Raw genomic sequence first — 13,062 nt, 5'->3', positions numbered from 1 at the left:
GAGGTCCCCTGGTGCAGTGCGCTTCCCTGGTCTGTGCTTTCGGAGGAGCAGAGAAGGTCTTACAGAAGCAAACACATTTTTCCTACTTGCATGAGTCTTTCCTAACTAGAAAGGAAGTAGCACGAAAGCTGCAAATCTTCTCCAACCGGAGTCCTTAGGGCAGCTGCCCAGACCACCAGGCCCGGCAGCTGCACTGGCAAGCGGCTGAAACCTTCTACTATTTTCAGTGTCCTGGGTGAGGGGGATACATACAACACACCTGGGCAAATGTCCCAGCTGCACTAACTTTCTTTGGTCTGTAAGGAGCCCCGAAGAGGCAGGAGTCTTCAAATTTCAGCAAACACGGACCTGGCACAGCCTGGCACCAAGAGCATTTCTCCTTATCGCATTTCAGCCATGGTTGCTGAGCCAAAAGACATGGTGCTCAGTAAAATAAAGATGCCTGGGGTGCCCACTCACAGCAAAACCCTGAAAATGACACTTCTCCCCTCAAAGACCCACTGAGTAATGTTTTCCCTGGGAGAATTCTTTACCATCTGATCTGGCTCTTGCTATGAAAATCAGTAAAGGGGGGGAAAAAAGCCAGTGGTGATAATATACAAATCAACAATTCACAGAATCTAGTGAAAAAAGGATTCCATTGAAAAAAACTGAACTTTTACAGGAGGCACTGGAATAAAGCTATCTGGAAATAGATACAGACTTCATATATTGAATGATTTTTGAGTTGCTCTCATAAAAACTTTGAAAAATAGCTCTAGTTGAGGTGCAACATGAGAAAGATTTCAATAGTGAATATTCATATTTGCTGAGCACTGCAGAATCAAGGTGGTCCTTTGTGCTTGGGTCAGCCGACGTGGTCTTCCAGGGGGTCCTGAGGGGGCCAGGGGGCCTGGGTTGGGGGACATGCAATGTGTACATGGCAAAGCCTAAAGTGGAGCAACACACCTGGGCAAATGTCCCAGCGGCACTAACTTTCTCTCTAGATGACCTTGGAGCAAGTCCCCTGCCCTCTGCCAACCTCACTTTTCCCATCTGTAAAATGGGAGCAGGTTTACATGTTTTATCTACTCAGAGGTTATTCTTTTTCTTTTGCTTCTCCCAACCTAGGTCCAACTCATCAGCAAATCCTCACTCACCCTTCAGGATACGTCCATAATCTGGCCACTTCTCACGCCCCTGAACACTCAAGCCTCGGTCCCCTCAAGCTGGGTCACTCTGGCGGCCCCTCACTCGTCTCCCTGCCCCTGCCATGCCTCTCTCCCAGCGATGATCATCACAGCAGCCAGACGGATCCTGCTAAACCTTCCAGGAGTCGGATTCTGTCACTCCTCTGCTTCCAACCATCCACAGGGGATAAAGCCAAAGCCCCTGAACACCACCCCCCTCAAAGTAAACTCTCTGCATCTCCCACCCTCACTCGGCTCCGGTCCTGAGGGTATTTCCCACACCAGACACCCCTGCCTTGGACCGGAGGCTCCCTGTGCCTGACCACCCCCACCCCTCCAAGCACACAAACCCTCAGCAGGTGCTTCCTGACCATCCCACTGCGAACGGCCCCCTCCTACCCCGCCCAGTCTTTCCTCATTTATTTTCCTCCATAGCATTTCTCACCATCTCATTGATTTTGCTCATTGTCTGTCTCTCCCAACTAAAATGTAAGCTACATAAAGGTAGTGATTTTGTCCACTTTGTTCTTAACCATATTCCCAGGACCCAGACCACTGCCTGGCACACACAGGTGCTCAGGAAGTATTGGATGGATGGATGGATGGATGGATGGATGGATGGATGGATGGATGGACGGACGGACGGACGGATGGATGCAAATACAGCACACAGACTAAGAGCAGGACTTTGGGGTCAGACACACCTGACTTCGAGTAATTGTGCTGCATGTATTTTTTTTTTTAAGAGTCCTTGATCAAGTTACTTCCTCAATTTTTCACTTGTCAAATAATGTTAATACTCATCTTATGGACTGTTTATAAATTCTCAACAAGTAACTGTTATTAGTTTGCTGTGAGCCTCACGTGAAAGCAATGAAAACTGAGAAATGGTACCGAGGCACAGGGTGATTGTTGTGGGCACGTGCAATGAGCCAGGCGTGGTTTTCAGCCTTTTTGCCCAGACAACCCTCATGATAATGCTACGTGGTGGAACCACTGGTTTTCCCAGTTCACGGATCAGTAAACCCCAGCTCCAACACCACACACCACTGGGAGAAGCAGGGCCCCATGCCAAGGTCACCCACCCCTACTCACTGGGTGCCACAGCCCCCCCAGCACCACCTTTGTTCTCAGTGGTAACATGCCACCCACGCCCCAGGGCTCGTACATCCCACTCACTGCTCCTCCGCTCCTTTGGTGCACCTCTCCTCCCTGCTCCCACTCCCTGGTCCAAACTGGGCCTGCCAGGGCCTGGCTGGGCTTTCTGTCCTACCCTCATCCTTTCATGACCTTAACTACTTTCATGATTTTCAAGTTCCTTCGAAGTTGATGACTCCCTGTGTTTTGGTTCTCTGATGTACATGCACCTTTTGGAGGTGGATTTTTCAGCATCGAGGTCCTATGTGAGGAAGTGACGCTACACCTTGAGGCTGTACCTGTGCACAGCGCTGTCGTCTAGTATTCCCCCCATACTCACTGTCTATTCATATGTGCTTCCCGTCCGAGACCGTAACTTTAGGGAAGGGCTGGAGTCTGTTTTTGTATCCCCAGTGCCTAGCACACCTGACATACAGAAGACACTCCATGAACACTTTTCAATGGAACCACAAATCGCTGACGAGGAAACCAACGTTCCAAGACATTCAGCACTTTGGGCAATACACGGGCTGGGCCAGAAGCCGAAAGCACCCTCGGCACCCCCACCCCTGCCACCGTATCCTATGAGTTACTTCCATGGGAAACTCTAAAACAGTGGTTTCATCATTTTCACAAGGAATTACATAGCAAGTATTTATTGCAGAATTACAATATTCTTCTGCAGCATTTCAAGGCCCTCTGCAATCTGACCCCACCCTACTTAAACAATCATTATCTCCCACTGTGTGCCCAAACACTGGGCACCCCCTGCACCTTGGCCCAGACAACAAACCACCACGGGTGGCTGGGTCCCGTCCATGCAAAGCCCGCTGTCCACACTCTGCCTGGTCACTTCCTCCCCAGATGACTGCAGGGTCACTTCACTTCAGTGGCTGTGGAATCTTCAACTACAGATCAGTAATGGTGACTTTATTTAGGGGAACTTTCTATGATGTAGAACTACTATAAATTCTCAAACTGTACTTCAGCAAAATTGGAAGTGAATATATTCTAATCATAAGAGAGTGAATTGAATTCCTTCTTTCCACAGTAACAACATACAATTGAAATCAACCATCATCACCATTTGAGTGTGCAGCCCAGCGGCATTAAGGACCTCCACCCTGGCGTCTGGCTCACCTCCAGAACTCCTTTCATCTTGCAAAACTGCAACTTCATGCCCATTAAACACGGATTCTCCCTCCTTCCTCCATTTCCTGGCAACCATCTTTCCACTTTTGGTTTGTATGAGTTTGACTCCTTTAGATACTTCACAGCAGTGGAATCATCCAGTATGTGTCCTTTTGTAACTGGCTTATTTCACCTAGGGTAATGTCCTCAAGGCTCATCCACATAGTTGCATGTATCAGTTTCCTTCCTTTTTTAAGATGGAATAATATTCCATTGTATGGGTGGACCCTGTTTTCTTTTTCCATTCATCTGTTGGTGTCCCTATGGGCTGCCTCCACTTACTGGCAATTATGAATAATGATGCCAACAGTGCACATTGTATGAAAGATAATGCAATGAACATGGGTGTGCAAATCTCTGAGACCCTGTTTTGAATTGTGTGGGGCTGCCAGATCATGGGGTGGTTCTACTTTAACTTCTTGAGGAACTGCAGACTGTTTCTACATGGCCGCACACCATTCCATGTTCTCACCGACAGTGCACAGGATTCCAATTTCTCCACATCCTCATGAACTGTTATTATTTCTTTGGTTGAATAAACAGGTATGGAAAACGCTTTTGAAAAAACTTTCAAATGTGAGGCAAATACTGTTGCAAACTGAAATTGCTTTTAGAGCCTCAAATTCCTGGCTATAGCAATGCCAGAGCAGGTAAGGTATGTTCTCTTCCCGCAGTTCTTAAAGCTGTAGTCAAGCCCAGTGAGGACATCCTTTATCATCTCAAAGTACTGCATACTGACTCTTAGCACATGCCTCTGGCTGGCGATGATTCTTAGACAAAACCACACCTTTTCCATATGGTAAATATGTACAAATATGCTAAATTTAAATGAGCTTGTAACTTGTGTAATCGTCACAGAAGCTGTCATCCTGGGTTTCACGGATGTTGTACGGGACCACCTTCTCCCTGGGGTACCATCTGTCCCCTAACCATCCCTGTCCTGTAGATAGCTGTACCTTAAGATTCAGCCTCTGAATTCTCCTTTCCTCCAAATCATGGCCTACTTCCTGGATGAACTGATCACCTCTCCTAGCTGCAGGTGCCGTCTGAGGAAAAGTCCCTGTCCACACTTCCAGCCCTGGTCACAAGCAGCTTGAACAACAGCTGGACAGAACCACATATCCATGGATGACATGCCGTTTTTTAAGTCAGGGGGACTTGCTACAAATACAATTAGAGATGATACAAGTTTTCTAAAAAGGTCAACAATCAACAGCTTTCACATTCCTCAGGAAAGCAGCAGACATTCTTCTGTCTGAACTTGACCTTACATTTATGAAGAGACCTGACAACTGCTTCTAAAGGTGAATTTTTATCACAGGAAGTATCAAACATCACCAACAATGGAAAACTGTTTTATAACATATGCTAAAGGATAAGGACTTCCTTTAGGAGTATGATTTACACACAGAGAAAACAGGCCACAGCCCATGTCTCAGGACATGCAAGATGTCTGTTCCCCATCTGGCTTGTTTTTACACAATTAAGGGCTTAGGATCAGAGTGAAGGAATTTCAAAAGTACTGAAAGAGAAGTCCAAAGACTTTGGTTTGGGGTCCCTGTAGGTCACCATAAAAAAGGTCCCAGGCTCTCTGCGTCTCTGCTATCTCATCTGTAACTGAGAAAACGCCACCTCTCTGACCTGTCTCTCAGGGCTTGTGGGGAGGGAGAGTGGACCGAGTTTTGTCACAGGCTGACAGGTGTCCAAGTGTTTTGTTAAATAAGGTAAGTAAGAACTAGCACAGTAGGCTTCATCATCAGGCACCCGGCAAGCAGGCAGCATGGACGGTGGCTCTTTCCCTGGTGGCACCTGAGGAGCAGCACGCCTCCCAGCTGCCGTAGCTCCTCTGCGGGGATTTCCCCCATGAAAACAGGAGTGACTGCAGGGAAATTCCCGCACTGAGAATCATCTGTTAAAAACATGCATTTTAGAAAACCTCTTGCTGATCACGCAGACTTCCTCAGGTTTGAGATAAGCCATTCTCGCTTCCCATCTTCAAAACGGAAATGGCAAACGCAGGTGGGCGGGCAAGCAGCTTGTGTTCAGAGCCCCGAGCAGCTTTCAAGGGGCCGCTGCTGAAACTGTGCGCCAAAACCCTCATCACCACAAGCAGCTCCCTAGCCACCGAGATACACACACAGGGGAACGGACCAGGTCACAGAGGGTTGACCTTCAAGGTCAAAACATGCTATACTACTTCCAGACCGTTCCTCTTCAGTGGTTCCCAAACACACGGGGTTGATGGCATCCAATCACATGGGGAATGTTTATAAAAATAAAGATTCCTGTCCTATACTGGACCACAGAACCACATTCTTGAGGGGCGTGGGGAGGAGAGGTGGGGATGTTTGCCAAGAATCTTCTTTCAAAAGTGATTCTGATGCCTGACTACATTTGGGAACTGTGGGAACTTAAACACCAAGCTTACTTAACCCCCGGGCAGTTCTGTCCCAGGACATAGGAGCTCTGCTGCCTATCCAGGCAGCAAGCCAGAGCTGGAGGGCACCAAGTTCTATCTCACTGGCTGGCAACTCGGTACTCACCGGTTAGCCACTTTGGACACGGAACGTCCCCAGCGTTCACCAGAAGAACAAAATCCTTCTGGCCATGCTGACCTCTCCGCCTGGAGCAAACCCCTCCCCCACCGCACTGCCAATCAAATGCTGGCTCATCCTTCAAGGCAGCTTTTGCTCTGACTTCTGGGTGATGATGAGTCAGTTCCATGACTTTCTGGCTTCCTCCCTATTACTCCCTGACCCTCTGTGGTAATAATCCGCCTCTGAGGTTCTAGAAGCATGTTAGGCTTACCTCTTTTAAAATAGTGGTCAAACTTATACTGTTATTATTTGTGAGCTGCTTAGCTGGTAATGTGCTTGGTTCCTGATATCTGCCCCCTCTCCTACACCAGCCATGACTTTCCCCAGGGGTAAGAAATTTGCTTATTAGTCAGTGTCAGCTGATAGAATTAAAGCATGAAACCTTTCATATCGAGAACTTTAAAATGTTACTGTCAGGAAAGTCACTATTATGCCTAATCTATGCTTTTAAACCATTTTCCATAAATAGTAGTTTTGAATCTTTGAAACGTACTGACAATAAGAAAATCAGAAAGGGTCCTAAGAAATGGACATGCTAACCTTCACTGGTAACCTTTTATAACGTCCTCAGGTCTGTTGAAAATAACTGCACAGCGAACAGCTTTACATCTATGCTCAACTTGGGGCTGCTGTTGACCTCTGCTGCCCAGAACCACTGCATGAGTGAGTCACGCTGTAACGGAGCTAAGTTTACATCAAACCGCTGTAAGTGGATTTTGTTTCTACAAATAGTTTTACATGTTTTGTTTTAAACTATCTATGAATAATTTTCCCTCAATTTAGAGCCAAAACTTGCCCTAGAGTTGCATCATAGTCAAGCTACCTCATTTAAAAAAAGGGTGTGCCCGTGTTCACCTGTAAAATGGGTATTCAGAGCCCTAAGACAGGAGGGTCTGGGCCAGGAGCCCATGCATGCAAGGCCCCTGGTCTCCCTTTCACTCTCTCCTAGGAGCACCATCGCTGCGGAGTCCTCAGCCTGCAGCCCCAGGTCCTCCTCCTGGAAGCTCGCCCTCTGTCCAGCTCCAGCTAGAGCCTGCGGTTTTAGGGTCTGGGTATCTCTGTGTCTCGCCACAAGCCTCATGTTTGAAAGTTAGCTTGTCTTTCCAAGTCTGTTTTTCCTTCTTAGTAAGCTGGGGCTCCTCCTGGGGTTTCTGGCTCTGACCATGGCTCCCGGATCTGCCACACAGCCCCTGCCGGTGTGCCCACTCTGAGCCCTCCCCTCTGTGCGGCTGCTCCCCAAGGGATCTCTAGGCTGGGTCTTGCCCCACCCCCACTTCCAGGTCCTGACAGCTACATCTCGGGTGGTTGCACAAGCCCTGAGCAAGCCTGTCTGGTTTCACCGCATCCCTGGAATAACTCAGTGTGTACCAGGCACTGAGCTAAGCGCTTAATATAAATCATGTCATTCAAGCCTCATAAGCATCCCGGAATTATTACAGTCCATTTAGAGAGGAGGAAATTGTGGCTCAAAGATGTGAAGTAAATGCTCCCAAGTTGTAGGGCTGTCTGGCTCCAAAATGATCCTGCCCATGCGCCTGCCCCTGTCCTGGCCTCAGCTCCCGCGGACAGGACCTCAGCCTGCTGGCTACCCACCCCAGGGCCCCCCTCCCCTGGCCTGCTCCCCAGAGAAGCAGCCTGAGCGCTGCCAGGCTGTCACTCAGAGCCCAACAGCACCCCCCTCCCTCCGCCCCCTGCCCACTCAGGGCTCTCAAATAAAATAGAACCCATTTAGGAAGCTCTATATTTTATGCTGACATATCATTTAAAGTTGGTTAAATACTGTGTTTGCTGTCACTTCCATTATATGTATGCTTACCAGAGCGGGTGTGTGAAAGGTAGTCTTTGGAGCACTGAACCAGCAAATGTTTAGAGCAGGAAAAGAAAAGATTCCTACAGAATGGACCTTCCCAGTCAGACAGGCAGAGAGAGCTCCTTCTTCCTCCTTAGAGCCAGGCGCGTCAAAGGCCCAGAGCCACCTGTGATGCCAGGGCTGGAGCCGGCAGCACCCGTGGTGCAAGGGGGAGCGGGGCCTCCAGCAGACCTTTCTGACATGCTTTGTCTCTTTAGCTCCATCCAGAGCATTCCACTGAGAGCCAGGGGCCGGGTCAGGCCTCCCTTGGCCTTCGCCCGAGTGTGGGAAGGACTGGGAACCATGCCTGCGGCGTGGAGGAATGTGGGAGGGAGGAGCAGCAGGCTTGCCCGGCTGGAGTGAACACAGACCCCCCCACGGGTGCTCAAGATGAGCAGGGCAGCCGGCCCCCCTCGGTCCCCGTCCAGACCCCCGAGGACCATGCCAGCCACCTGGGCCATTGTACACAGTTACTCAAGGCAACACGCAGAGTCACTTCTGGGCACATCTATGTTCTGAGGGCAACCTTTGTTTTTTTCCTGTATTTTCATTAGGGAAATGGAGTACGTGCTGGTCTTGTTTTTTTTTTTTTTTTTTTATCAGCCAGACACAGAGGCCATAACCACATCCCTGTCTGCTGTCAGCCAGCACAGAAAACGAATCAAACCAAGGAGGAAGCACGAACTACAAACAGCAGTGCTCAGGCGAGCCCGGGTCCGCCTTCAGGCTGCCATCTGCCATTCCGTTCCTGTCAGTTTGAGTTACTGGCATTGACTTAAGGCAAAAACAGAGACAAGACTTTTTAAATCACCCTATTGTATCCGTGTGTATCAGTCAGCTAAAATTCTTTCTGTGAGTATTTTTTCTCTTACTCCCTTTTAAGAACACCTGGATTACAATCTGTGACTTCCTAGTGTGACTGTATCCCATTCCTTTCATTTAAAAAGGAACTAGTTTAGCTGACAATCTTGCAAAAATATTGAAAAGGATGAGATAAGAAGCCATACAACAACAGGAGACGGGCAATCTCACTTTTGAAGAGAGTAAACAGCTACTTTTCAAAAATCAATTCATAGCCTCCACACCCTAGATCAGCAAGAACAATTTTTATATATCCAAATAGTGACGCCTGTATAAAGGAATTTCATATAATAGAAGCAAAATCCAGCAAATCAAAGTCAGATCTATATAACTCACAAAGGGTCATTCATGCTTGATTCTTACTCTTTTCTATTTCATATTAACTGCTATGCCACAAACAAAACCAGTCTCTGGTTTACTTTGTCCACAGATAAAAATCTCCAGGACAGAGGACCAGGACGAGTGAGCTTTCACACGCACACTTGCATCTGACAGGCAGCAGAGAAGAGCCAAGCACCGCAACTTGAAAGCGAAGAGCCGAATCAGTAACATTGCCACGAGATAAGAATTCATTCTCTGCACACATACCCATGTGAAGGCTTTCCAGACTCCAAAATCTTGCTATTTCCCCTCTAGCTACCATCCTTCTGTTTGAAAACCAGCCACATTCAGAGCAGGACTGGGCTGTGACTGAGCATCACGAAGAATCACACAGGCTCTGAGATACGGAAACTGCAGAAATTGCTTATTCACTGCTTTGACGCTGTGCACACTCCCGGCCAGAGCCGGCTTAGGAACTGACAGTTTGCTCTGTGCAGCTGGGGTTAGTGGCTCCAGACATCTCAGGGAAGTCTGGGAGAAAATTCAAAACCAAGGCAAAACCTACACACATCAAACCCAAGCACACAGCGAGCACATCAGGTGTGGTCAAGAGCCTTCAGTGGAGGTGGAATAAATGCATTTGCTGCCTTTATTACAGTCCCAAAGTCTGAGTTACACTTCCAGAGAGCTTTTAAAAGGTATCTTATTATATAGGAGAAAAAGTGGAGGTTGCTGACTTCAAAAATGTAGTTGGGATTTCACACTATGGCATGATAAAAATGTGCATTATGTTAACTAAATTTATGAAGTCACTTTAAGAGTTTAAATATATATGTACATTTATACATATATACATTCTACTATGTTAAAGAAATAGGCATATCTTTTGCTATGTAAGTACATACCCTCTATAATGAAGAAAATCATTGCTTTTTTTTTAAAAGAGGGTTTCTCTGGATGACATATGGGTTACTTATTTCATCTGTGCTTTTTGTTATTTCCCAAAATACCTAGAATGAGCAAGTCTTTCTTTTATATTGTGAAATAACAATTGTTAACAAACACTGTGCTTCCTTCAATTTCTCCATGACAGGAAGACGTTGCGCCTTTTTAACGTTATGAACTTTTTAACTTTATGAAGTTGATATATGAAAAGTGGTGATGACAAGGTTAACCTCCATTAATTGATGGTTAAAAAATGATAGTGCCAAATTAGTAAATGCATGCTTTACAGTGATGGGCTTTAGAGTCAGACTGTCTGGGTTCAAAATCTGCTCTACCATAACTCCAGGAAGGGAAGTTTCCAAGTCTGTAGGAAGCTCAGTTTCTGGCCTATGGAGTGGGCATAACTGGGCACCAGTAATCCTCTAAGGGTTACTGAGAATATACTACAACCTGTTTAGAACAATATTGGCACTTTGTTAGGAATTAATAAACATTACAATCATGCTGCTGTTACTCCCCAAAACCTGAGGACCATAATAACATGCTAACTGCTCCCAGAGAATTCACAGCACGAATTCAATAGGCAACTGAATGATTTTTAACACCCATGGTGACTATGTGCTATACCGTAGGCTGTTCTTAACTTCAGTATTTGTGGCTCTTTCTGTTGACTTGGTGCACCTTAAATTCAACTGAAGAATGTTTTCTGGGAAACTCATGGCTTTAATAATCCACAACAAAGGGGAAATGCACGTACCCAAGCACAACATGCAGAAAATCACACTCACAAAACCAGATTAGCTTCAGATCTTTCCTTTGCAAGTATTTTTAAAAAATAATTTAAAAGTCAGAAAATTTTAAATAGATAGATCATTCAATAGAGACATATCTATTCTTAACAAAGGTAGTACTTAAAATATGGACTCAAAAGACTTGAAGTTGTTTTTCAAAGCAGACTACTCTCTATTAGGTGAAGTCTCCTATGTACCACAGGAAATACTAGTTGCACAACATGGTCTATGTTAAAAGTTTGAAAACTACAGTATGCTGTATCTACCTCTTGGAAATCCACAGGATACATCAGTAACCACAGTCTTGAGAAAGACCAAATAATGACATCAGTGTACCCTTATTTAACAAAGAACTTCTAAACTTATTTGGCTACAAAACTCTCCTTTTACCACAGCACACATTACTGCCCTCAGAGACGTGCGCTTGTCTTGCTGCCCAGTGTGGTCCCTGAACCGGCAGCAGTGGGGGCTGGTTAGCCGCGACGGTTCTCCGGCCTCACCCAGCTCTGTATGATCAGAACCTGCATTTCAACAAGATCTAAGGCGTTGAAACGCCCATTCCAGTGTGAGAAGTGATGTTCCAGGCAATTCAAGCAGCCCTTTGCCCTGAGGCAGCATCTTGACCACTCGTGTGCTTTCCTTCAACAATTCAGAAGTGAATGAAGTTCATGCAATGAACCAGGCAGACCTGGTTTAGTTACAATGAAGAAGTGAAATGCTGAATATTGGGATACAAAGCAGTGAAAAGGGGAATTAATTTCTGATGGTTGTCCTTTCTAACAAAGCTTAAACTCCAGCAGAAGGCAAATAACACCCAGTGTTTTCTTCTTCCCCCTTTTTTTAAATTTTGGTTAAAACTGCAAGTTTTCAAAAAGAAGGATCCTTTTTCCACGTTTCCTTAATACTGTTTTTTGCTCACTCGCTTTTCATTGGCAGCTGGTCCAGAAGATAGCTTCTGTTTTCCCAAGGACTTTTTCTAAATGTAGAGATGGGGTCAGGGCACTAGCTGAGATCCTTGGGATTTTAGGACCTTTAATCAAAGGTATTCATGAAGGAAACTTACTTTATTGCACACTCAAAACAAAGATAAAAAGAAAAAAAGTAAATAAAAATTGCATTTAAATGAGGCATCTTCTTAAAGGACTTCAATCCAACAACCCTTCTAAGATATTTTGGAAAAAGCTACAGAGGAGGTTTGATTTTTAGCTTTAAAATATTTTTTTAGTGATGAGAGCCTGTATTTACCAGGTCAGTAAGAACACTGCAACAAACACCTTAAGCATAGTTGAGAGAAGTCTTAAACTCCACCCTATCCCACAACACACACATTAACCTATTCTCATTGGGTAAGATACCACCTACACTACATGGTCAGGAAGGGAAGTTACAGTGGTAACTGGCAACCCTGAAAAGATTAAGCAAAGATCAGTCCTGTAGGGGAGTGGAGAAATCCAAATTATATGTTAATATCAAATATTTAGAAATCAGAGAAGATAAAAGTGGAAAACACATGAGATGTTATGATCATTTTTATACTATACAGTAAAATTGAAGTTATATTTGGCAAAGTGGTGTAAGGTCCATATTTACATACATACATATGGAATAGAAATGTCACAAATGATTAGAGAGTTAAATTAGCAGTGATACCCTCAAACTAAAACCGGTGGTCACTGCTTTGCCTCTCCAGGACCATTTCTTGAGACTGAACAGGTTGTGGTTAAGGTTCCATGTAGGTCTGAATTTCCCCACACCTTTTTTCTTGTATGACCACCTTCTGATTTTGTGCAAAAACCTTACTAGCACTGGTCACCCACTCAGCAACGAGTTCCCCAGCCGCCGCCGCTTCATCAAAGCAGCAATCTCCCTACATGGTACAGAGGCATCCTTAACCTAGGGATATCCTAGGAACGTGACGTCCTCACTAGGACAGGACCCATTACCAAGGACTACAGAATAGGCACAGGAGGGTATTCTTCGGCATGGCACTCTTGTCAACTTTAGAAAAGTTGGGATGGGTGCCACACCAGCCAAGAACCAAGGAAGGCCCTCCCCCTGGCTGGACAAAGCCGTGGTCCAAATTCCCACATGAGCAATGACTACCCAGAATCAAGCTAACATAGCAAGGGTTTTGGGGATACTCATTTCCTGGCCCCATTGCTGAGAGGGGGCTGCAATTCCTACAGCTGGGATGCAGGATT

The 13,062-nt window shown here is 45.9% G+C and overlaps 1 protein-coding gene across 5 annotated transcripts in view; it reads right to left on the bottom strand.

Moving 5' to 3' along the window:
- Positions 1-13,062, bottom strand: part of SPATA13 (spermatogenesis associated 13) — a 167,252-nt gene that overhangs the window by 21,144 nt on the left and 133,046 nt on the right. The window contains exon 1 of one of the 5 annotated variants that reach the window (XM_036917403.2): positions 9,393-10,141. The exons of the other annotated variants lie outside the window; for them this stretch is intronic. Coding sequence (XP_036773298.2) covers positions 9,393-9,447 — 55 coding nt within the window. The 5' untranslated portion in view covers positions 9,448-10,141. Of the gene's footprint in view, positions 1-9,392; positions 10,142-13,062 lie in introns of those variants that run through there. 5 annotated transcript variants of the gene reach the window in all.

Source organism: Manis pentadactyla, chromosome 2, assembly GCF_030020395.1.
Source record: "Manis pentadactyla isolate mManPen7 chromosome 2, mManPen7.hap1, whole genome shotgun sequence".
NCBI lineage: Eukaryota > Metazoa > Chordata > Mammalia > Pholidota > Manidae > Manis > Manis pentadactyla.
The sequence above is the reverse complement of the archived record's forward strand: the minus strand, read 5'-3'. Positions and strand labels throughout refer to the sequence as shown.